Genomic DNA, 27,445 nt, shown 5'->3' with positions numbered 1-27,445 from the left:
GCCTCACTGAGGAATGCCTGAATGGCTGCTGTAGTGTCAGTGATGATGATCATGAATATGGTATACCTTTTGCCAAAATTGTGGCTGGGTGTGAGGGATGCATTGTGATGTTTTTTTTTCCTGCGCGGAGAGGCTTTAGGCTCTGATTTCTTCTTCCTGTTTTTGAGGGGATCCTACTTAGGGAGAGGATCTCAGGGTGTCCCTCCCCCCGACACGCACTGCCTGCTATTGTGACCCATGAATTATTGATTAACCTTGGTAGTAGAAAAGATATAACTGTGCTGTGCTTTGACCTGCCTCTTCTGTGGTGGATAAGTGTTAATGCCAAATAGATATACATGTGTGCAGATGATCACGTAAGATTTCTTTAAAATGGGATTACAAATTGTACTTTCTATGATTGCTGTTTAGGGAATACAGCTAACAAATCTTAGAATCTATAAAAAGAAACATTATAATTGAATCATATTTGAGTTGGGAATCAGCACTCTTGAGATTTTATAGAAATTTTACATATTTTTTTAACAGAATAAGTGATCTATTGAATGTATCTGACAAAATACAGAATCTCAGATTGTGAAGTTCTTAGAAAAATGGGAAGCCATAGTATTTATCTGATCACTGCCATTTAAAATTATATTTGGGCTTCCATCCCTGTGTAACAAGTCATTCTCTGGAGCAACAAGACCCATGTGTTCTCATGACATGTTCAAATGAATTCATCTGCTCAGGTCGTGTTCCTGTGATGATCTCACCTTCCACAGAGGATCAATAAACGAAACGTTATGTTTAAACTGAATCAAATTTTCCAGTTGTAGGGTTAGGCTTTCAACCGCAACAAGCCGCCACAGTCCTCACTCTTAGCTTTACCATATATACAATTAAACGCCCCAGTAACCTGCGCGTTTTCATTAGATTGGACCTGCAGGGATGTAGCCACACGTTTACCCCCACTGCAACCTAAAAGAGATGACCAGCCGCAGTAATTGCATGGTGCTGTGTTTACATTTATTCATGAAATGGAGGACCGCCTTCTCATCCCCGTTTCCACCTGTCACCCATTCCATTTGCCGCGTCAGGAGAGAAACCCTCCCCACCCACACCCCATCAAACTTGGAGCTACAATCACTAATCAGTCCCTCCCCTCATGAAGAACCACTGCCTACTTGTTCCCTACCGATATTTGATTCCCCGCCAGCCTGAGCGAATGATTAAGTTTTCATGCATTTGGTTTCACCAAAATGTATGTGCATTCAGCCACATCCTTTATTGATTACTTCTAGTGCAAACAGTAGCCAGGGTGTGATATACATAATTGGACAGTTGTCAGGGGAGGTCGAGCAGTGATAACCAGCATCTTATTTCCCCTCCCTGATGGATATAGGATACACCTTGACAGCGATCACTTGTTCCTTATGTAGCAAAAAGATAAATATATTGAGATGGCTCCAACAATGTAAAGCAACATGCACACTGAGCTAACAATAGTAAGAATGTGCTGATGGCCTGATGTTGATCTCAACATGAAATGTGTTTACCGCTTGCTTCAGTGATGAAATACACCAGTTTCTGACTGATGTTAAAATGATGATACACCATGGTGTAGAATGCAGCACTGTCTTTGAACCATTGTACCTAAAGGAAAAAAGAAGACTCCAGAGAGCAGACAGAGGCGCCTTGTACTTAATATACACAACATGTGCTTGGCTAATTACTTTCCTGAATGCTTATAACCACAATAAACTGGCAGCATATTGTTGGAACAAAAGCTGTCTCACCAAGCCAAAATACTTTCTCAGCTTCTAAAATTACATTTTCAGAGGCACAGTAGAAATAATAACACTCTAATCATCGCAAGAGTAAACACTGTTCTGTTAAGAAAAACAAAAAGACATCCTTTAAGTTTGTATTTTAGTAATGAAAAGCAAACAGTGGCTGCTGCAATTGCCTGACCCGTGACACTGAGGTGATGAAATGTCCCAACAGAATCTCAGCTTAGCCCTGTCTCTCTCATGATAATAGATTCAGCCGCACAAATGGTAGAAGCACAGATGTGTAATAACTCTATCAAACTCACGTCTCAGTGTTTTCACAAGGTTAGATACACACAGAGACACCCACTGGAATTTCACATTTTACTCCTCTTCACCCTTCATCCATTCCAAAGAATAATTCTGGGTGGTCAAGGTTACAACCACTGTTTGTGTTTGCTGGGCAATCATACAGCCTTTCCAAGGTAAGCCTCCCTCCACTCTCGAGCCTTCACATTACAAAAACATCCACTTACATGGATTCATACATGGAGACATTGACACTGGTTGGGAGTTTGGCAGGAGCGGGGAGGCAACTGAAGTGGGACCCAAACAGAATCCATATTTAATAATGTGTTCCCACTTGGACATGTAGTCTTTCAAGTCAGCATAAAAGAAGCTACAGAGACTTTGCTCTCTTTGACCAAGGCATTGTGGCATCAGAGATGAGCTGGTACCCTTTATAAGAAAATGTAAATCTGCAGTGGAATCCCACATATTACACATAAAAACAAAACAAAAAACAAAAACGACAATATCCCACTGATATCTTGGCACACAGTGGTCACACTGATATGTCCAAACATTTCACTGTACCTGCAGTGTACCAGCATGTACGTGTAGTGGAAATGACATGTTCAGTGATCCAAACTCATCCAAGCAGTCAGCGGTCACAGAACACATTAGTGCTGCTTTTTACTGCCTACCTATAGCTGCCTTTGCTTTGATATTGTTTTTGAAAGATGATTATACTTTATTACAACTTGTGCCTTATTCACCTGTTGTTCTTCAGGTAGTCATTTGTAGTTTTTTGGTGCAATGAGGGAATATTACCAATATTTCAGATACAACCCCTTTTTGTTTTACCTTCAAATTGTGGTTTCAATTTTCTAACTCAGCTGACTTGTCTACTGCCTGTTCGATTGAGCAATCCTCTAGTTATAATAGATTCAAACTGAGAAGATAATAAAAAGACTTGCTTTCACTTTTTAATGTTCTCCACATGCCTTCATTCACATCATCTCTTTCTTTACTTGTACTGCTAAGCCTCCATGACCTGCCCTGTGTCATCTAGGCTGCATGTAATTATCCTGCCATCAAAGCAAAGCTGCTGTGCCAATCAGCCTATCAAGGGTTAAGGGGACACACTTGTCTGCAGCAGTACCCTGCGCACATCTCTGGCCCTGGTGCATCTCAGCAGTCTTTGCTAATGACTTGTAGCCAACAAATTCCTAAGACTCTCAGGTGGCTTCCTCCAACCAGGCTCTGTGCGATGATGAAAAGCCTGAGATAAAATAAACTGACAGTTGCAACTCATTGCGAGGAGCAGGCAGCACCCTAGCAGCAGCTGAGACCCCGGGAGCCCAGCACTCCCTCTCTTTTTTTTCATCCTTCCCTCCTTCACCCCCTCCATTCTCCTCTGCCCTCCTCCTGTGTGTCTCAGTGTGTGTGTGTTAGTGTGGGTGCGCATGGGTGGTAGACTGCAAGTGTGTACGTTTGTTTGTGTATGTGTGAATGCATTGGTAGTGGAATCGCGTGAGTGTGTCTGTGAATATCTGCATATGAAAATGCATGGGTGGATGAGTGTGTTCTGCCAGAGGGTGCAGGGTAACTACTGGGAGGGGAAACTAGATGCCCCTGCCATTGCTCCCTAATTAAAGCCCATTCCCGCCTCTTTTATTTCAGTCCATTAAGCAAAAAACTGCGGCCACCCCTCTCTCGCTTCCACACATGACACATTCCAATCAATACACTCCCACTGGCTGCCTCGCTGGGTGCCTCAAATGAATAGATTGCAGTGCAACATTATGTCTAATTGAATTTTGCAGAAGGCACCATGCAGTGCACTGTTGCAAGGTTTCAGATTTGTTTTTAAGTTTAAAAGAAAAAGGTTTTCCAAAAAAAAAAAAATCTAATGAACAGATTTAGAAAAAAATCCAAGTTTTTCTGAATCTATTTGTCAGATCAAATGAATAACAGATTCAAGACCATAATAATACATAGAAATTATTTGCTGATATGTTTTTTGACTTCAAAATGTACATTAAGTACTCTATGTACATCACCTTAATATGAGATGAATTAATGCCTGATTTATTTTACCAGTTTATTATACACTTTATCACACCATAGCTAAACTACAGATGCTGTTCAACCACCTATCCATCCACTTAGCTCAGCACCACAAAGGTTCACATTAGCACATCAGGCCCCGAGAGAGAGCCTCCTCCTGGCTGGTGGCTGTGGGGGTTCAGCGAGGGATGAGGGAGGCTGGCAGATGGTTCAGTGGTATGTCTGACTAACTGATTGACTGATGGATGGATGGCGCTGACTCTGTCATTCTTCTGTTGTATGTATGGTCACCATCTCCACAGTCTTTTTGTATGACATTTGCATGGACTGCCATCTCTCTTTTGGAATGTTCTTATCTTCAGTGCCCTGATGCAACAATAAACATGAAATTAACATTTAATAGAATATCATCCAGACAAAGGGATTCATTTTATGTGAAATTAATGGCAAAAAAAAGAAAGAAAAAAAATGTAAAAATGTAATGACATGTTCAAGTTAAAAATTCACAATATGTCAGGAAAATTTCGACTTGTATGGCACCATACTAGTTGTTCAATCTGAAGTCGCATGTCATGAATTAACTTCGATGCCCAACATTCTCTGTGTATAAGTGCAGCAGGACACCAGACCATCCAAGAAGTAATATAGCGATTGGGTTTGACATCATACATATGATAAATTAAATAAAATAAAAAATTCTTGGAAAGTCTTGAGGTTGTTTCTTGAATGACAATGATGTTAGCATGGCCACATATCTTGAGTCAGAAACTGATACAAAAACAATATCTAATTTGATACTTTCTTTTATTAAGAAATATACAAATCTACAAAACCCAAAACCATTTCACAAACGAAGCCAAGCATCTCAAATCTCAGCACAAGCAGCTGTACAAGAACTTCCATTAAGCACAATGTTATATCTACAATTGGCAAAGTAATGATTTAAATCAGGATCTTTTTGACCAAAGATGAGTACTAATCCAAGCACACATTTGATACCAGCTTGGGTTACTTGACTTTACAATTCTTTGTTGGTACCAAAAAAGATATTATGGTTTCATTCACGAGTCATGTCATAAAACTCCAGAGAGAGGACTTCAAATTTCACAGCATTTTTTGATAACTTTAAAAATGAGACAATATCCAGATGTTAACAGCCACCAGTCATATCCTCTGGATGTCACAGTTTCATCTCTCTAATTGATTTGTTCGCCTCTGTCAGTGAGTTTCAGTGAGTGTCTCATTGTGTGTCTTCAGTGACCACTGCAGCTGTTCCCATGCCAATTAGCACAGTGGCTCAAAGCAGGTGCCAAGGCAAATATTTAGCTAATTATCAATTTTTAATAGCGTTTCTACACTGGCTCCTTTCCTAAGGTCCAGCAGATGCTATTAAATCTCACCCCATAGATACACAGTTATGACATGTAATAACTACTTGAATATAAAAGAGATTAATAATTTAAAGTGAGCCAACAAATTAGGACCATCATTAAAAAAAACTAGGCTTGAAACCATTTTGCATAAAACCAGCCCGGTTCAAGGTAATGCCAAGGCTCTCCTGATAAAGAATTACAGCATTAATTCAGCAAAGTGAACTTATTGCTCCTACTCCTTCTCAAAGATCCCTGGAGCATTCAGAGTAGAGGAATGAAATGATAGCATTCATGGGCACAGAGGCGCTTATTTCCATTCCCCCCATCAAATCTAGTGAGTTTTGAGTGCGTGTATATCTGTGTGTGTGTGTGTGTGTGTGTGTGTGTGTGTGTGTGTGTGTTGTGGTGAAAGGGGAAAGATTGGTCCCTTTCTCCTTGTACAATTGCTTAGGTCCCTGTGAATAGTGTGCTTTTATACTGAAGGTTCCCTCCCAAGAGGGGCTGAGGTGGCCTGTCTCTACCAGAGGTCTATTGTGTGTATACACAAACAGAAACAGACACACAAACACACACACTGTGACCTCTCTGGGTCATCGCTGGAATAACATAGACATATCCCACCTTTGATGTGGAGATCTTGACTGGCATCTTAATTGACTCTCTGAGCTGTGTCAAATGAATACTATCAACAGGAGTTATTTGGTCTTTACACTAAAGATCCACCTCTGCTTACAAATTGAGCTTGACTGTCAGTGTATAATTATGCTTTGATATAATACAGCACGTTTATACAACTGATACTGATATGACAGACACATAATAGGCTTACTTTTACATGTATGTTGTCTCGAAAATATGCATTGAGAGAGTGTTTTCAACATTAAAGTGTGTTTTCAGAATTGCAGTTCAATTCCCACTGAGCAAACACTTTTAATGGAGCATGTTGCTGGAGGCACCCTTGCTTGCTTGTGTGATATTACCATTTACCTGCTGTTTTGAATTTTATTTGAATTGGGATGAAAAGATCAGGAAAAGGTATGTGCTGGCAGACATATCTTAACCCCAGTTTTTTTTCCTCCCTCCACATTCTACTTTCAGACATGCAAAATGACTTGACATAGTGTTTTATACCTCTGCCTGCCTTTTGGGATTTAACCTGCTTTAGGAGCGAGGGAGAGAGTCTACAGTATTTCCCCAAGGATATGCATGCAGAGGGCAGAAAACATCAATCGGCCAGCTGATGCCTTACACATATCATCTTTGTTGATATGACAAGGTCTTGTTAAATATTTTGAATCAGAGGTAAATATAATCAAATGGAGCACTCTCTAGAAAAGAATAGTTAACCTGGGGTTAATATTTAAAGATGCATTCATGAGGAAAAAGACTAATCATGTTTTCCAATATATACATCTGTATTTAATGTTCAATCAAACTGGCCACTCTAAATCTTAATTTTTAGCAGGCTTTTACTTGGTCAGTTGGTCCACCACTTTACCAATATCTCAACAACTGTTGGATGGTTAGGTATTTGATGAAATTCTGTACAGACATTCATGGTTCCCAGAGGATAAACCCTAATGACTTTGGTGAGCCCCTGGCTTTATCTCTAGCACCATCAGCAGGTCTAAACTTCACTTTAATACTTTAGTTTTTGATTTGATGCTAATGATATTAGCAAATGTTAGCTTTCCATTACATTAAGCTAAGCAGGTGAACATCATAGACCTCAGCACCTTGCATTTTGGTGAGTACAGCCTCACAGAACTGTCCACAGACACAACTGTAGACTCTTAGTCTTGTCATGTTATAAAATGTTATAACTTACATACAATACTGCTCAACTGAGGTGTTAAAGTATAAACAGGGCCTGAAATTCTTGTCTTCAGGCATGATGATATAACAACCCTGTCTCCTAGAAATTCTGTTACTAATTTGCAACTGCAGATACATTTCTAGAAATGTAACTGCGTCTGAATTACGTTTTCACTTGTAATGAGGATGTGTTGTAAATGTATCTACTTGTACTGATTAAAGCATTATTTAACTTTTATCATATGTTTAGGCTATGGTTATGTTGTAGCACCTGGTTAAGGTTAGGGTTTAGGGTTAGAGTTAGGGTTTATTTACATTTAACCAAAATTTTAAGCATGATAATCTTACACCCACCATCCTTCAAAACCACCTCCTAGTGTGCAGCTTCATTAATTAAGTGGTATCAGTGTAATTTCCAGGAGACAGGGCTGCGTCTACCACAACCACCTCCTGGTGACCCCTCTGCTGTTAGTAAATATAGTGCGTCATTCATTAAATAAGAGCTGCCTCGGAACGTGAGCCCCTCAGTAATTACGTTGCCACCATAATGTTATTGGGAAGGCAGTGTATATGAATGTAATATCTGGGAGACAGTGTTTGTTATAACAGTAGACAAACTTTAACTCTGTTGTGACGAGAGCTAAAAGGTGACATAAAAATGTAGTACATTATCTTCTAGAAGAGAGTTAAAGGTAATGTCAGTGGTATGGTATCATATATTCAAAGAAACTCGTTTTTGACATTTATTTTTGCTTGACATGAGCAACAAACAGTTGACAGTTACCTGCTTAGCACATACTGTAGCACCTTTGTTTGTATATTGTATGTGTTGTAAATAAATGTAATAAATAAATGTAATAGTAATAAATGTAAAGTAAATGTTGTAAATATTTTTAAACACATAGGTACTTGAAAATTGACCATATTTATATTGGGATTCTCCTTGCCCAATACCAGTCTTAAACTCTAGTTGAATTTGTGGTCCGTGAACAGTAAATATACTTGAAACATAAGGGCATCAAAAGAGACCTTCCCAAGGACACACATCTACAGGTAAAAAGGTTTTTTAAAAAAAAAGCTGTTTTGAATTTAAGTATTAAAATGAACTGTGTGTGAGACCTTAATGAGAAAGAAAAAAAAATCACACAAGGTCGTCTTTCGTAAGAACAGAAATTCCATCCCTGTGGGGCAGAAAAGACAGAACTTTTTGTTTTAGCAAACTGCCCATCAAATAAGCATAATCACCATCAGAATTCATAGGGTGTTCTGAGACTCCTGGAGGCAAGCGGCCCCACTCAAATTAGCAGCACTGATAAATCACCATTAATTAGCTAATAAAAGCCAGCAGGTGGTTCGGAGCCCAAAGACATTCCCCAGTTGTCTGAATTATGTATATTACAGCAGTGCACTGATAAGTAAATGAGTAGGGGGAACAACAGATAGGAGTTCTGGAGGGCCCTCGTGTAGGGATAATGCTCCAATCAAATCTCCTGCAATTCCACAATCCCACCCACAGGAATACAGGTGGCTCTGACCCCCACTCAAATCACATAACACACAGGGCTCTGGTGTGAGGCATATTTATACATGGATTATGTATGCAGAATACAGAGTTTGCCTTAGCCCACCCCGTGAATGAAGAGCTTGTAAAGATGTTATACTTTGATTATAGAAACATAAGGCAATTATTTGGAGAACATAGAAATGTGGATTGATTGAGGCACAATGACCTCTCTGCATCAGGGTGGCAAGGCCAGCATGTTATTGTCTTCATCATCATACATATTTAGAAAAAAAAAAAAACCAAAACAAAACAAAAAACCTCTGTCAGGACCCAGATATATAGAAATGGTTAATTAATGTGTTCTTACTCTTTAAACATCCGGCACACAATATGGTAATTAGCATATGTCAACAATCTCAGCATTATGAGCACAATAATGTAGATTAAGTCCTTATCAAATATGTTTTATACATTTACACATTTACAGTCTACAAACATCCATTATATGCATGCATTCAAGCATAATAGCACATGCATTTCAGACTTTAACTAAATAACCAAAAGATGGTGAATAAGAGAATATGCCAGGCAATATGCACTGTTTATTTCATGTAAAATGCTCTAATTAGGGAAACAGTTTACTAAATTGATTGTATAAGTAAAACAAAACAAAAAACTTAGAGGTTCCCTGTGAGGTTTTCTTGCAAACAAACATTTTTTTTCATATTTATGTTCACAATGCATTGTGTGTATTCTGAAAAACTAACATTTGCGAAGCAAATTTCAAAAATATTTGAAAAACCCACAATATTTACACTGTATAGGCTTGCTAGCACTTTTCCTCTCCCCTGACTTTACTGATTCACCTGATTTACCTTTTTAGTATGTTTCTGCTATCAACTGTCGATTAGTTGAATAACATGAAACTGGAATTAAGAATGTGTGTCCTTGCAGTCATGCACAGTACAAATAGAACAGTGACTCAAAAACATTGCTTCATAGTGCTACTTGTGGTCAAAAACTCATCAGGATACCTTTTAAATTAGTGCCTATATTTCAGTACAAAAATATTACAATATAATAGTCTTGTCATGAAAAATTATCAGTATCAGTATGCAGGCTCTTGTTACTCATAGAAAAGAGCAGTCACATCACTCACCTTTGAAGTCTATGTAGCTCAAGTGCTCTCTTCAAATAATCCCTGTGAAGCATCATTAGCCTGAATAGGGGTTAATAGAGGTTAAATCAACACGTAATAGCTGCTTTGATAGTAGATTAGTTGCAAGATCTTAGTTGAACACTGATTTTTCTTTTACATTAATTTATAACAAAACCTATGATTTGTATGCAGTTTGATGGACCTTTTTTGTGAAGTGGTAGATTTTGCATGTTATAACCCATCTGAATGCTGCCACAACCAAGTTTCCCTGTCAGCAAACACACTCAAAAAATCTAGTTTGCTTCTTTCCTCCTTGGGTAAATGAGCTCTTTTCTCTGGGTTAGATGTCCTGAGGCAGCCACTTGGCAAAGGGTGAAAGAAATGGCAAAAAGGCATCCACACAAGTGGGACATGGGAGCAGATGGGACACTGATTGCAGTGTTGTTTACAGCTGTTGAGGTCCTTCCACACTGCTATATAGAGGTCAGAAACTATGTCTGTCTGCCACATTTCACAGCACAGCCACTGAGATACACAGGCATCTTTCCGGCAAAGCTCACTGTCAATATTAGCAATTTTAAAGAAACATGCTGATGGAATATATTTTTGGGGTTTTTTCGTAACAAGGTTATTTCTTGGGGATGAGTCTTATTCTTCTAGTCGATACCAGATTTATGATTTTCCTCAAAATGTTCCCACGGAAAAATGCAATCTGCACATGCTCACACTCTCTGTGCTCTTGGAAAGTGAGAGGGAAATAAAAAGGACAGCAGAGAGTGAGAAAGAGAGAGTAACTGGAAGGAAAGCCATCCAACACAAAGGTCTTTGACGATCGTTAACATTTCTTTATGTTCGCATTGAATCACTTTATATGGTTTTACCAGGGACGTTGCCCATTCACGATCGCTCCATCAGGGTTCTGACTATAGTCTGTATCTCAAGCAATAATAGCCTAGAGCGGCAGGAGAAATATATCCAAAGTAATCAACCTTTTGCAAAGGCACCTCAGAAGCACACATTTCAACAGCACAGTGTAATCTAATATAGTGGGTGGCATCAACTTGCTTTGCTGAGACATTACTTCCAACAGAGTATTTGCATGGCAAGATCATGTAACTTTTGTCACTAGCAATAAAAATGCTATATACCTCTCATTTCCATTAAAGTAATTGACATACCGCCTGAGATGTTCTCTTGATGGTCAAGCAGAAATATGAGATTTTCTGAGAGATATTCTGATTCACATTGTTGTTGTTTTTTTTACATATTATGTACATCATAATTTCAGATTTAAAAAATATAATAATAATAATACTTCTGTGCAGGAAATCCTTTCTGTCTATACTTACTGCATATTTGTGTCAAGTACGTGTTTTTTTTTTTTGATAGCAGTCCTTAGATGGGAATGTCTGCCTGAAAATCTTCTGATGGCTCATTTCCAGCAAGATTGGCAGCTAACAGTCTGTACCCAGGATAAGGCCATTAAAGGCTGCCTTCAAGTGCTGTCAGAAATACTGCAATTACAGTTTGAGTACACACAAACAACCCAGTAAAGTCATAAATGTGAGACTGGAAAAATTAGAAAATTTCTGTAAGTGATTGGGTAAAATACTGGTATGTCTACCACTATGTCTGAGCAGTTCTGTTAATGTTCTGCATTGCTTGGATGCTATAGTTGTCTTCTGAGTTTTTTCATCTCAATGAAAACACTTGATTTAAAACATACTATTGTTAATTTTGCAAACAAATAGCATTATAGCATTGGTTATATAAAATGATGAAACTTGTCAGCCAGCAGTCATTTTTCTACGCTGTTTATACTGAGGTGTTTTTCCCTTTGATAGCTCTGGTTTGGTTATGCAGGACTGTTTTATTGCATCACTGAATTTCATAGAATTTCTGTATTAATGTGATAAAGTACCTTGATTTGTCAGTTGTCTAATTGATTGGATGAGTTGAAAATAGACATTCACATACAATAAAAGTTATTTTATCTATTTAAAAAAGTCAATTGAATTTCCAGAAAATGTACAGGACTCACAGTGCATCAATATCCTGATTGCACCAAAAAGATTTTATCCATGTCACTCTACAGCCTCTGTCTCTGTATCATAAAAGAAGTTCACATCAACTACAATGACTCGACGAGTCGATTTTATTTTCTTTGGATATCTTGATGAGTCGTGGTCAGTCTGTATGATTTATATTTTCCTCCTGAAATCATCATCTCCAAGATACAACAGTTCTCACACATGATTCAAGATGCTGTTTCAATGTCTTCAGCTCTGCGCCATGACACACAAGAATACAAAACTACAGTGGAGAAGTGGTAACAGTGATACAATGAAAAATTACTGGAATTCCCCTTGAAGCCCAGTACAAAGAGGGGTCTATTTCATCACCAAAAGTTGCCTAATTTATTAATGTCTCATGTTGTTAGATATGATGGCATTCTAGTAGTTAATGTATTTTTAATAATGCAAATATTTTAATTAGCCCAACCCCCTCACCATGTATGTAATCTCTAGTGTATAGTGTTTAGTGTTGATGTTTGCTGGGGTCTGCCTACACACACTCAGACACTACTTCTCTTATTCATCTAGTATGATTCTAATCCAGTAAGTGTCGTCTTATTTTCCAAATTGTACATAAATAAATAAATAAGTAGAATACTAGTGAAAGCCTCAGACTATGCCAGAATGAGATCTGGTATTCATTTAGTACTCCTATATTGCTTGACAGAAGTTTCAAAAATGGTAGTCCATAACCTAAATGGATTTCTCTATGGGGAGCATCAAAAGGCAGCCAATTAACACTGTTGCTATGGGGTGTGACTTCTGAATCATACTGTTTGATAGTAGCATATTGTTTTGATGCGGTATGCTGTATAATGTGAATACATTACGCAATGCTTTACATTTAATCCAAGCATACAGTAGATCTGTGTTTGGGGGTTGTGTGTGTGTGTGTGTCTGTGTGTGTGTGTGTGTGTGTGTATATGTATGTGTGTGTGTCCTTATTGGTGCTTTGAGATGCATAGCCATTGAGGCCATAATTTAGTCCATTATGTCCTCTGGTTTGCAGTCGTAGCCCCAGGCCTCTGGCACTGAACGTTGTGTCATTTGCTACCAACTGGGTTTTTGATGAGAGTGTGTGACCTAGACGCCTCATCCCTCACCACTGTCTCATTCCCTTTATTTACATCTGTCTTTAGCATTCTAATTACTCTCTTTATTGCTTTAGCCTGGAGGAATCTGTTATACTGGAGGAAAAAAAAGACTAAGGACACCGGAGTTTTAACCAATAATAAAGCAGCATAACTCCCATTACCCATAGGCAAAGATTGGGCCTGTGAGGGTCTCCTGTTATGGGCTGTGGGCAAGACAACTATAGACAGACGACTTAGTTCAGGGTTTATATGCAGAGGTCCATTTGCTTTTCTCATGTGTGAATTTCAAAACAATTTGTTTTCACTTCCAAGTCTTACATGGGCAAAAGAGATAATAATAGGCAGTTTTACAGATGTTTTCAGGTGGTGTGATCATATTGTACGCAAATGTTTAATTAGACTCTAGTCAATTGATAGTTTTGCCTAAATGTGTTTGGTGTTTATAATTTGAAACACATTTTCCCCACACAAAAACTGTACATTTTGTCTTTCAGTTTCTGAATCATACGTAAAACAAGCAGGATGCACATACACTATTATCATTTATTCTTTTTTTGGACAATGTCAATGCAAAAAAACTTTTAAATGGTCTGTCCCTTCCCACAGAATTTTATGAAATAGCATCAAGAGCAGGCACAGCAGTCTTTAATGAGCTCTCAACTTTAAAGACTTGAAGGATATTAACAAGCTGCTTGACAAATGGTGCTTAGAAGCACATTAAAGACGCAGCTAATGGTGCGCATAATGACGGCTAATTTTCGATCAGATATAAATTAGAGCCCCCAACAGTTATTTGCCTTAAGGACTTTATGTAAATGATTCTGTTCTGTATAAACTGAAAACTGAGAGAGTGAGTGAGAGTGAGTGAGTGAGTGAGTGAGTGAGGGGGAGAGAGAGAGAGAGAGAATGAGAGAGAGAGAGAAAGAGAGAGAGAGACTTGCACTCCTTGTGGGTATGATTAATAGATCTGCAACAGAGCACGGCTGTCAAAGCCCAATGAACACACATCCACTAGACAGCTCTACCACCTTCTCATTAAGGTCCAATCTCTACGAGGTTTACAGCTTACTCATTCGGAACACCAAAACAGCCTCTGAGAACGAGCGAGTCTAACACTTGCTGGTTTGCAAAAAAGAAGATCATGTAAAAAGGGAACGTAAGGAAGAGACCTAGCTGTTCATAAACGTGTATACCCATCCGATGTTGTTAAATATTTGATAGCTGTAGGCACTTTGATGCCATCAATTTACACATTAGGTCATAATACATAACTGAGTAGACATGGTGAGGCTGAATTAAATGATGTGCACATTTAGTTAATAGCTTATATATTCATACACATTGTAAGGAGCCAGCAATTTAAGATCTGCCATTCAGATGTCAAAGGTCCTGGTGTGTGCCTATCTACATGTATTGTTATGTACAGTGTGAGGGATTGAAGATGTTTTAGTGCTGTGATCCATACATATTTTGTATATGGTCATGGATACCCTCAGTTTTTCTTGTTCAATGTAAAATGTGATGTGCAGCAGTCATTAAAATAAGTACTTGACATATTCTTTAGGGTGACACAAATAACTTATGCAAAGATTGCCTAATAAATTAAGCAACTTAAGTTAATGAGGGAGTGACATTATTCGTAAAACACATGACAGCAATGAGCTACAATAAGTGCAGAAAGAACAAAAAGTTTTAAGACTAAAGTATCAATTATGCAAAGATGTTGGGCAGATGATTGCCTATTGCCTAAATGGAAATGAATTTTTTGTTGTTTTTTTTTGTTGTTGTTGTTGTTGTTTTAACTGGTGTCCCTCACAACCCCCTATCTGTAAGAAAAAGTAATGCAGGTTAGTGGTAGTGGTAATACTGGGGGCAGGGAGAGAGGTCAGTTTTTTTCACAATGTGCAGAAACAATCCTCATTACACTAATCTTAATTTGCAGCACAATGGATCCCAGCTCATACACATGCTCACATTGGTTGACTTCTCTTATTTATCATCATCTATGTTGATAAACCCCGCTGGCTTCCAAATTGCTGAATTAACTGAACACATATATTCTGTCCTTGATAAAGTCCAAAGTATCAAACATTTGCTTCTTGTTCGAGATAGTTGTATTTCAACAGTTTAGGCCTGGGTGTAGACAGTATTTCCCTGAAGCAAAAACATTTAAATATTCATTTAGATTCTTGTCAAAAAATAAAATTCACAAATTCACACAACAGCAAACTGTATGGTAAAAAAATCTACAAAACCAAGAATTATCATGCTGGAGCTTAAAAAAATTAAAAGTACGTTTGTGTTTCCATTCATAACAAATAGATGAAAGCTCTGGGGAAAAAGTAGAAACTTGGTTTTGCATCCAAATCATTATTTTGGTGGCAGCCACATGTCAGGGGTGACTGTGGCCTCTCAGCAGCCACCCTCTAATCACGCCCCTGAGCTATTTTAGTTATGAAGGCTGTGAACGTTTCCAGTGGCATTAAATTAAGAGGGACATTTTTTCTTGGCAAAGGTCTATTTTTTCCCTCATTTTTAATGAAAATTTGAAAATGTTGGTAATTCAGAATTTTTTTGGTACATCCAAGTTTTAATTTGACACAAGTGTTATTGCACTGTGTGCATAAAAGAAAAAAATCCTTTAATTTCTCACATTAAAAAAATATGAAATGACTTAAAATAAAGGTGATGCGTTTAAATAAATCGGGATAATTAATTTTTGATAAAGAACTCTTGTCTACGCATGTCTGGACTGCATCCAATGTTTGCAACACCATCTACGTTTCTGTGCTGAGATTTCAAAATAAAGGTTAGGCCTTTTCTATACGTATTGCCTATTTCTCAGTTAAACTCATAAATAACTTGTTTGGCATCTGTTTCTGGCCAAAATGCGTTTGATCTTTGATCTCACATCACTGGAAATATCACCGTATCCGACCCCATACAACAAAATTTCACATTTCTAAAAGTAAAGCGGGTCACGTCTAAATCAGCTTTTATTTTTCCAGTTCAGGTTCCAACTTTGGTCGTGTGGATTTATCCTGTAGCCTCTTACTAACCCATGTGATGAACAACACACTAACTTCCCATCTAAGCTAGTTAAATTAAACTGAATCAACAATTTAGTTGTAAAATGTTTTTCATTGGTCAAATCGTATTTGAACAAGTCTACAACTGGGCATCAACTCTTCTGTTTATGGGCGTGTGCGTGGCTTAAACGTGTGCGCGCGTGTGATCACATTAGAGAGAGAGAGAGAGAGAGAGAGAGAGAGAGAGAGAGATTTCATTGGCAGATACAGTGTGGCTTCCCCTCCTTTGCATGCCGTCCTAGATCAAAAAGTATCCCACCAACCTCCTCCTAGCCATCCAATGCTGCGCCATCGATTAGTTTCTGGAAAACACTTAACAAACTAATGACTATTGATGGCTGATTAATATTGCATCAACAACAACTGATTGGCGACAATATCAAATGGCGATTGCCGCTTTCGCATTCAGGCAGCCATCTGACGGGTGGCTGCACAATATTTTTGGTGCAAAAGAGCCAACAGATGATAAATAAAGGGTTATACAGTGTGTAGCGCGTTCAATTTATGGCTTACAGTTCGTCTAATTCGAGAGCAGTCGCGTCTTTGAAGGCAGACACTTGGCGTAAATGTACAGTTAAAATATTCTACTCTCAGGTCCCCAGGCGGAGCTCCGACAGTCCCTGGCTTCATTAAATTTTCATCAGTATCCCTGTGAAAGGGGGGAAATGTTCAGGGGAAAGAGAAAAATAAAACAGAGGGCGTAATTATAACAAAAGGAAACAGCGCTGCCCTTTTCGTTTTGTAGAAAGCTCCCACAGTGTCTTTCTGTATGTACGTTTCAGTGTATGGAGCCTATGATGTGAGCAGATGTGTCTGTGGCTTTAAGGTAAACTGTTTGGTTCACATATTTATTATATATTTTTAAAAAAATCTTCGATTTTCTTTATTGTGCTGAGGCCCTTTTTTTGCTCTGTGTGATTTTTGTGTTCAGTTTTTTTTTCCAGTGCTGGGGCCCCACATTGATTCGCTATCAAAGAATCTAAATCGATTTTCTCCCAATATGTGAATGCAGGCAGCAGCAGTATGGTGAGAAGCTGCTTGTCTGCTCGTCTGCCTGCCTGCCTGTCTGTCTGTGCTTGTCAAGCAGTAGCAGCAGCAGCGAGCCTCACTGCATAAAGTTAATTTCAATTCCCGATGAGACACTCACTCGGCAGCCCTCCCTGACCAGCGGTAATTAACAGGGATAGCTAATGACTACTTAACTCGCTCTTCATAATTATCTGGTTTTCATAATTCGATGTGTAATTTAATAATTCGCTCTTATTAACGTATTAAGTGAATGGCTCATTTAGGGGAAATTAGAAGCACTCACCAGGAGCATCTTTTAATTGATGAACCATCATGGCTGTCTCATTAATAAGGGTCGTTTTGATACTCTTAATTTGTCACGAGGATGGCGGCTGGAGATGTTTGGTTTATGGATTAATGAAATGTGGTCGTTGTTTTCCAGTTAGGAGTCATTTTTATTAAGGGGTTTGTTGGATAAATATTAAAGAAGAATATATGTGACACTACTGAATTAATTAAGGTGTTTGTAGATTAAAATAAAAACATTTTTTGGTGGAAATTAAACCAATACTTTCGTCATATGACACTTTTTTAAAGCCTGTAGGCGCATAATAATGTTTTTATAGTTATAAAACTATAAAATCACATGACAGCATTTTTGAGGTTCAAAACTCACATTGGAACATTATTAAATATTTTTTATCAGTTATATTTTTGTGTTGCAAGTATAGCGAAATCACCTTGCTTCCTCCTTTTGGCATAAGATTTACTTGTTCTAATCAATTTGAAATTTATCCAAAATTAATCCCATGCAAATGTATTCCAGGTGCTGTAAATAATCAGTGTAAACGTGGAGGACAGGTTTCAGAAATGCTAATGTTTGGCTCATGCAGCCTCTCAGGTATCTGTCCATGGTGCTGAAACGCTTGCTCAGCGCTCAGCCAGCCAGTCAGCCCCTGAAGCCCCAAAACAGCAACTCTGCTATGGACATGACATTCAAAATGCTCCCCTCTTTTATTTTTTAACCCTCCTCCTCCTCCTCCTCCTCCTCCTCCACCTCATATCTAACCATAACTTCGAACTAAAGCTTTTGCTTCAAAGCCTGTGTTGCCCGCACGCACGAGTGAAGCATGTTTGAGTGTGTATTTAAATAGAGACGGGCACGTTGGCAGGCGAGCTGTTTTTCTGGCGGGCTGACATCTGGCAAGTCTGCGCTCCAGGGACCCATCCAGCTCTCCATAGACCCCCTGATTAGACTCTAATAGAATATTAGCATTTGCTCTCAGGTAAGGCAACAGTGAGCTGCATAAGCTGGCAGCAAGTCAGTGAGAAAGCCACGTGTGTCTTTAACATTGATAGGATAGAGAGAAAGGGGGACTCCTGTAAGGCCTGCTTTATGATGAGGCCCGGAGGAGGACGGTCTAATCAGGAGTTAGAGGCGAAAAAGCAATTTCTAATTACACTTTACACTTTCGTTTTAGTTATCCATCTCTTACCCAGACAGTGTAGGAGAACATATTGGGTGGGGGAGGGGTTGGTGTGGCTGTCTTGCTCATGAGCACTGTGACACAGGGCTCGTGGCTTTTTCTAAGATCAAACCTGACACCTTTTGGTAACGGCAAAGTCACGTTACCTTTAAAAAAAAAGCTTTTTTTCGTGAAATAAGCCCTAAAGAATCCACAAAATATCCTTTACAAGCCGTGCAGCCCACAGCTAAACCGTTTCCCTCCTCATCATCAATAAATAAATAGATGAATAAATAAAAGCATATTAATATGTCTGGTTGAGCCATATTACACAGTGCAGTCATGTAAAACGTCCGATTAAATGTTAAAGTTTGTTCTTTAATGAAACACATATTGCAGTTCAATAATTAAATAAATTAAAATTACATGGATGTAAATAAATTAATAGAATTATTTAACCAGGAACCTAAAGCAACATACAATACAGAAATAAGTTACCTCAGCTAAAACAGCAATACAGCAAAAACCTGTACGGATATATTTATGTGCATCGACTGGTTCCAATGAAATATTTACATTGTACACGTATACTTCCATGAAGCTGTTTCTTTTCTCTTCAAGAAAAAACATTACTTAAACAAGGTGATTTTTAACAAGCAACGACTTCATAATGATGCGCGTATATTTATACAAATAAATAGCAGAAAAACATACATAAAATAATTTAAAAAGAGAATACTATCTCATATATATCTCGATTGTACCATCTCAAACGTTAGAAATCGTAAATTAAAATTTTGTGACTGTATATTTCACAGTCGTTTCCCTTTAAACCAGAACAACACGCTTAACTTGCTCTCACAATTTGATTTTCTCAAGCAAAACGAGGAGGGGGGGAATCCCAATAAATATATAATGAAGTAAACATGACCTCACTCAATAAATAGTTCATAAGATACAGGCCCACGCTGGATTGTAAACTTATTGCAGCCGGCAAGAAATCATATTTTTTTAATTTGGAGATTCTGTGAAATCCTTACAAGTGAGTCCCTACTTCGATATTTCCACATAACTGAGGCCTAATAATAAACAACCCTACCTTAATCCAAACCCCAGGTTATCTTGAAAATATATCCCTGACTTAGATCACACATGGTAACAAAATAAGTGGAATTAATTACACATTTAGACACAAAATGAAGTGTGTGACAAGTAAATTATTCATTTACAGAGGGTTATTTGGCAGTAATCTAATATTAGCTTTCAAGACCAAGTCGTGTGTTGTCCTCTTAATCCCCTCATGGACCCTGAATAAATGTCAGACTGCATCGTCATGAACTCGGAGGGAAAAATGTAGCTTATCCTATAAGCCAAAAATATAAACACCAATAGTCACCAACCAAGTGCTTTGAGTTACGTGTAAATAACAACACTATTTTCATTTGGGGTCTAAAGCAAACTATAGTCCTCATTTGAAATTAATCATAAATAAAATTAAAGCATATAGAGTCCTGTAAGTCATACTGCGTTGACATTAAAAAGGTGAAGCATAGTAAGTGTGGAAACAGTGGTCTTACTTGCTCTTTCAAACGACGCTTTACTTGACTCCACATCTCCCTCTCAGCGAGTAAAAGATGTGACTGTGGGGGGGGGTTCGAGTTTGTTCAGTCATTGTTCAATTTTAGGAATTTTTCGAAGTTCAAAGCACAAAGTCATCGATGATTGAAAAAAGGGTGTGAGATAGGACATATGATACAAATCGTCTCTAAACAGTTCCAAGTCTTTTCGAGGGTGGTGGTTTAAAGCGATTTTAGACGCATGCAGAGTATTTCATTCGTTTCTGTTTCTGCCGCTGGTTGCAAAACCAGACCCGAACCACGTTCTTTTTGAGGTCCAGCTTTTCCGCGATTGCTGCGATTTTCTCCGAGGAGGGACGCGGCTGAATGGCAAAATAGGCCTCCAGTGATCTCTTCTCTGGTGCGGCTATCGACGTGCGCTTCCTCTTTTTCTCCGCGCCGTTGAACAACTCGGGTTTATTAAGTTTCTCCCTGTGTGATTTCTCGGCTTCTTCTAGCCACGCTTGCAGGATGGGCTTCAAAGCAATCATGTTGTTGTGAGAGAGCGTGAGGGACTCGAATCGGCATATGGTGCTTTGGCTGAGGGAGCCCACCCCAGGAATCTTCAGGCTGGCTAAAGCTGACCCTACATCCGCCTGGGTAACCCCGAGTTTGATCCGTCTCTGCTTAAACCTCTCTGCGAAGGCTTCCAAGTCCCTTGGATCGGCGTCCACGTCGTTCATGCCCATGTGCGGTGGTAGCCCGTGGGCATGAGCCATGTTGATGGCTGCCTGGTGCATGTGGTTCATGCCCGCCATGTGGGCAGGGTGCGCAGGCGTGGAAACCACCGAGCCATCCGGCCCAGCCATGGCTCCTAGTGCCAGTCCCGGGGTGATGTGGTCCAGCAGGTCCCCCTCCAGTGCCTGGTGAGGCTGGTGGTGGTGGTGATGGTGGTGGTGATGGTGGTGGCCAGCCAAAGCGGACGGATGAGAAATAGGCACCGAGGAAGAGGAGGAGGAAGACGAGGTGCAGGGGAGAGTGTTCATGGTGTGGTAGGTTGCGTCCGGCTTGAAGGGACTGTGATGTGGAGGGTGATGGTGGCTCTTGGTCTGCGAGACTATATCCACCGCCGCTAGAGCTTCAGCCCGGGCCAACAAACTCTCATCCAAGCCTCCGAATATATTGCTCTGCAATTGCAAATAGAATGCACACATAACTGTCAGCAGGGAATTCTCCCTCCACTCCTCGGTTTAAAACATTTCCAGAATGTGAAAAAAAGAAATCCTAAAAAAGGAGCACACAAAACAAGACACATGCAACATCCCAGGTCATAAAAATTAATACGAAAGGCAAAGCCGACTGAATACATAAGTTGAGCAGAGGAAAAAAATATGGAGGTGTTGGGTGATTTGCTGTGCAGACATGAAAAAAACATCAAGCAAAAAAGTGGGCTGTCAAAATGTGCCTTTAAGCAGTGATTATGCAGAATACGTACCGGTGGGGTTGGGAGACAGGCTCGGCGCATCGCCTCCGAGCTGCTGCTGCCGCTGCTGCTGATGATGGTGCTGCTGTGTCGGGAGGACGAGCAGGAGGATGAAGGTGCATTGGAAGTCAGAGTGGATGATGAGGAGGAATGCAACGAGTACTTGGGTTCGGGCAAGCTGGTGTGGGCCATGGCAAAAGGCTGCTTGCTGTTCAGAGACATCATCATCATATTTGCTGGCGTCCAAGCCTCAGCAAGTTCCTTTTAATAAGTTAAGACTCCGCCTCCTCGTCGGGAGTTGAAGCCCAATTGCTTCGCAGGAATCTCAAGTCACTGTCGAATAAAGTGTAGGCAGAAGACGGTCGTCCAACACTGAAGTTATCACATCTATTTATTATTACTAGCGGAGGTATGGAGGTGTCTCGTCTTTTTGGCAAATGAGATATCGCAGGCACCAACAAGCCATGCAAGTGAGCGCAGCCGATACCTTTTCCTTTGTGGACTTGTGGCGCGATTGTTCAAAAATAACCTCTCTCTTTTTTCTCCTTCAACTGTCTCCACCTTGTATCATATGATTTTTTTGCCTTGGATTTTTTTTGGCAGAGCTCCTCAGACGACGCCAGAAAAAAATTAAAAAGTTTCTCTCCGTCTCTTAGGATTTCCAAAATACTTCAAGTTTAAAACTGTTGCCGCTTTCGTTGACCTGTTTGGTTTTTTGTGTCAAAAGTTTCCGTCTTGAAATGACCGTAAGTGAGAAGTAATGGCGGTGACAGTCTCTGTATTGTACCTCTTCGACTACGTTGAATGCTGCGGGGACCCGAACTGCCTCTGCTCTGAGGCGAAGGGCAGACTGAGTCTCTCTCCGCCTCTCTCTCTTTCTCTCCCTCTCCCCCTTCTCTCTCTCTCTCTCTCTCTCTCTCTCTCTCTCTCTCTCACTCACACACACACCCTCTCTCTCTCTCTTTGCTTCTCTCTCTGTAGCTCTCCCAGTCTCTCACCCACTCGCTCTCTCTCTCTCACACACACACACACACACACACACTCTTTTCAGCTGTACCTGAAAACCCTTTCATGATTTATTATTCTTCATTAGCCACAGCACCACCACCGCCGCCGCCGCTGGGGACTTTGCGCATGGGCAGTCTGCGACAGGGCATTTATTTCAAATGACTCTTACTTCTCACCACCAACATCTCGTTACCAACACCACGTCTTATTAAGTCCAGAGACTTTTTTTTTATATCAGTTCCGATTTATTACACCTGAAAATATTTAATTGTTGAATATTGTAAACAAAATTCAACTTATGCCAAATGGACAGTTGCGTCCCCGAGGGAACAGAGAAAGTGAATTAACACCATGGACAGCTCCACTCCACCTGCAGAGGTCAAAATAAAAAAGTTATCATCGTAACGTGAAAAACGTATAACAATGATTTTATTTTGACACCTAATGCAAAAAATAAACGTTGTTAAAAAAAAACACACACATTCGTATCTGCTCCTATTGTTATATTTCTATCTAAATTTAAAGCAATGGAAAGCTTTCATATTATCGCCTGCATTTTTTCTTACTTTTGTTGCTATAACAAATTTCTTATTATTAATAAAACCGGTGTAAAATACCGGAAATGAATTTGTAAACTTTGTGAGAAAATTCTAACGCGTTGTGCTATTTTCACAATTGTTTTGTGCATGGAGTTTTGCATGCCAAAAAGGACACTAGTTACTTAAATGAATGACGATAAAACTGGATTTTAAAAATAATTAGCACTATTTAATTGCAAATCTATATACTTGTCATAGCAGGCTATTATCTTATCTCCCTGCTAATTAAGCCACATCATCGGTAATGTAATTAAAACATCCAATCACGTTGTAATTAACAAGGGGCGTCTGATTTGTTTAATACGGTCACGTCTATAGGAAGAGGTAATTGTTATGATGTAACGAAGCTCTTGGAGGTTAGAAAGTATGGAAAACACTGCCTGGATTTTGTTTTTCTTTTCCTGTATGGCTCTGATTTTCAAAACACACTCTCTCTCTACACACACACATTCGCGCATACACCACACACTCATGGAAATGTGACATCCTGAAGCAGGTGTGAAGCGGTGATCAGTGTCATTGACAGATCGAGGAATTGTTCCTCAATCTGCTTAAATATGTTAATAATATATAATGTTAAGGAATCTACCTTAAATTCTCCCCGTTTCACCGGTGATTGTTGAATGTGTTATCATCCTAATTATAGGCTGCACTTCCTCGCCTTGGTATGTGGCCACAGCCTGTGCACCGCTTCAATAAAGTCTGAATGCATTTTAATCGAGGCTACACATGTTACAGCAGCGTTAACGTGGCAGTAGACGCGTTCTTTCGTACGGCGGGTCTTTGTTAAGGACTAGATGTCAGCTCCCGTTTTTTTTTTGTTGTTTTGATGCACATAGACATTTAGTCTGTCCCCACGGCTGCAACAGAAAGCCTGTTGGCATTGCTGCGCAGCAGTTTTACACTGCGAGAGAGCCATCAAGCTGCAGAAATATATTTCTCCCCAGCGGGACAACAGGCGCTGCTGGAGCCACCTCCAGACATCAGGAGACAGAGATCAGGCTCAGGAGACATCAAGGAGCAATCAGTGTCTGCTCACATATACCGACAGACTGATTTATGATGAAACTTTAAAGAAATCATTTATATTTCACCACCTCTAAATCGGTGTATGAAATTTTCATCCACAATGAAACACACAAAAAAGTATATCTTAAGTCAAATAAATCAGCCCGAGCTGCTCCCAAGCAATTGACTTTGAAGTACATTTTCAACACTTTTCGTGAGTGCATTCACTGTACCTAAGACTTTTACTTCCTATGCCAACAGCTTTCTCACGTTTGAGGGAGGACAGTATGTCAGACTGTTAAACAGAATTACCTTTGAAGGGTCTGTCATGGCAAACAGAAGCACAATTAGGGGGCAATACCAGATATTTTAGTAGGGATCACAAATCCTTTTACACTTATAATGGTTAGGAATAATATATAATGTAGTTGTACTTTTTGTAATATTTAATTAGCATTTTTTGGTGCATATAGGCTACAATAACACCCTTATATGCAAAATTATAATTTTATCTTGAATAATTCATTAGTAAGAATAAATAAATAAATAAATCTTAACTCATAACAAGGGTTTATTGAGGAATGCAAATATACCCATTATAATGGCATTTCAGAATTATTTTACTATATAACAAGTATTTTAAAATATAAAAAGGCCTCCAAATGAGGAAAAAATCTTACACCCTTGAGGTTGGGTTTGTTTTGTTGTGTCATTTATTAAAATTCTACCATAAAGTCAGCTAAATGCTCTTCCAATTTTAAATAGTTTTTGCCTCAATTTTTGTCATCACACTGATACAGTAATTGGAGGGAATGTTGTCATCATAAAAAGACTTGTCTCAACGCTGGAAGGTGCAGTCACACCTTGCCTTTAAAAACATAAACCCTCAGTGGAATTGTGCAAGAAAAGATTTCTCTCACTTCAAGGAGCTTTACTACATATAAATAAATCTGCACTGTCTAAAAATAAAAGTAAAGCCAAAATAAAATAGAGGAGTGCATGCAGCAAGGCTTGATATAACTCAGGTGACTTGTTTGCTTTTTTTCCTCCTCACTCTCTTACTTACATCCGAATCAAGGAGTGCTGCAGAGGTGTCTGTGTGCTTTACACAAAGACATACTCTTCTCAGCCTCCCTCAGGAGCTCTCCACGTTAACAATCCCAATTACACCGAGACCACCAGAGACAGCTGTTTTTATTACAGAACCGCTCCTTTGTGCCGCCAACAAGGTATCTCCGCTCCTAGACTGAACACAGAGATAAAGCTACACTGAGAGACAGAGGAGAGGGAGAGAGAAGTGTGGAGTGAAGTGGATGAAGTCTCTTGGCTGCTCGCAGTGGTGATGCCTTTATTCACAGCTTCCCCCTCCCTTTTCTGATCTCGTGGAGCTCTTTACATGTCGGAGCAGAAGGTCAATGCTTGTTGGGAGAGGGCCTACAAAGAGATCAGGATCTAACTCAAGGCAACAGCAAATCACACAAAGAAGGGGGTGTTTCAGCCACTAACAGTGGTGCTTTATTTATTCATCTGCTTTACCTGGGAAATGTGACAGGTTCCACAAGGAGCATTCTGGCTTTAATGTGTTGTTTAAATGCATACAACAAAAGGTAGAAGCCTTCAGGATTTACTAAATGTCACACACTGTACTGTAGCTCTCAGAGGGAACAAGTGGCTCACCACTTGAGATAATGAAAGAGGTTTCAAAAACTGCATTTGAATTGCAGCTCAACCGGAATACAATGTGTGATGGTTTCCACTTGATCTTTTCATGAGGTTAAATACGAGCATCAGCAATTATCAGGATATTCTAATTACTTTTTAGAAGAACTGCCTGTTTGTCTGTGACATCTTATTAGACCCACTTTTCTTAAAATAGTCAATAAGATCTAAAACTTTGGACTTCTAGTGTTGAGGCAGATTATGATGACATATTGTCAATTAGACTTTTGTGCTGATAAAATAATGATTTATTTCATAATAACAACTGTAAAAACTAATTCTTTATATCACAGTTTTAACTTGCATCTCAAACTGTTCATCACTAGTCTATACAATATTACAATGAAGGTCAAGATCATCATTGGAAAGGGTTATGCATTAATCAAACAGCCCATAATTATCATAATAATCATACAAAAGACCTTCATATGTTACAATTTACAGCCATAAAATTGTCCTATAAAAGATAAATCTTATCACCTCTGTGAGGTGCTCTTTGCATAGTGAAGTGGAAAGCAAGGGGTGGTGGCTGGACATACAGTGCATCCCATCATCATGAAGAAGACCAGAGTTTGCATCTCTTTGCCTAATCTTAAAGCTCCATTCCTATTTCTTTTTTTTCTTTCTTTTTTTGGCCACTTGGGGGCACTGGAACACGATGTAAGCACAGCACTGACATATTATCACATAACAAAGTTACATGGCAAACCAGTTAGCCAACAGCATTAATTTAAGCTATGGCTGTGCGCTGACAAATGTAAGTCCACGATTCCCTCTTTATTTAGCTCTTTTTAGATAACCACAAACTCATGAGAGAAATTTTGTCCTCCTTAGTGGCTAAATGTGCCACTGTCCCACTGTAAACAGCTGCCTGCTGAGTGAACCAGGACAGTAAAGTTACAGGCCATAAAACTGAAGGAGCTGAAGGGAATAGCGGCACCTTTCACATAATAATTGGGTTCATTTTTAATATAAAGATATTCATTAGTTTACCATAACCACAGTCTTTATCTAACCTCAACCAATACTACAGTTGCCATGTGCAGATAGTGTAAAAAGAATACATACAAAGAAATACAGTAGTCTCACAATAGGGTTGATCATCTCACTGTTGTTGTGGCTGACTATCATTTAGGCCAGTATCATCACTAATGTTGCCTATAGTACAGTGAGCAAAAGCAAAGCCAGCTAACCTGGTCAAGTAGTGAACTCAACCTCAGGCCATGACTGATTAGAGGCCTTGAGAGTGAGGTGTGCCGTGAGGTCAGGAAAACAAATAACACCACCACCAATTTCCCTATAACGCACCAGGTACCAACCTTTGGGGGGGAGCTTTTAAATTCTGGCCCAGTCGTGCCTATAGGCTGCAGGGCAGCAGATGATAAG

At 39.3% G+C, this 27,445-nt stretch overlaps 1 protein-coding gene across 1 annotated transcript; it reads right to left on the bottom strand.

Annotated features, from left to right (window-relative positions):
• Positions 1-19,043: 19,043 nt before the first annotated feature.
• pou4f2 (POU class 4 homeobox 2) lies at positions 19,044-22,560 on the bottom strand. Its single transcript, XM_018690947.2, has 2 exons — positions 21,738-22,560; positions 19,044-21,429 (listed from the first exon to the last, which is right to left on the bottom strand). Exons 1-2 carry the CDS (start codon positions 21,954-21,956, stop codon positions 20,497-20,499), a joined length of 1,152 nt encoding a protein of 383 aa, XP_018546463.1. The 5' UTR covers positions 21,957-22,560; the 3' UTR covers positions 19,044-20,496.
• Between the last annotated feature and the right edge of the window lie 4,885 nt (positions 22,561-27,445).

The sequence above is a fragment of the Lates calcarifer genome, linkage group LG5 (assembly GCF_001640805.2).
Source record: "Lates calcarifer isolate ASB-BC8 linkage group LG5, TLL_Latcal_v3, whole genome shotgun sequence".
Classification (NCBI taxonomy): domain Eukaryota; kingdom Metazoa; phylum Chordata; class Actinopteri; family Centropomidae; genus Lates; species Lates calcarifer.
Note: the sequence above shows the minus strand (reverse complement) of the source record. Positions and strands in the feature narration are given on the sequence as shown.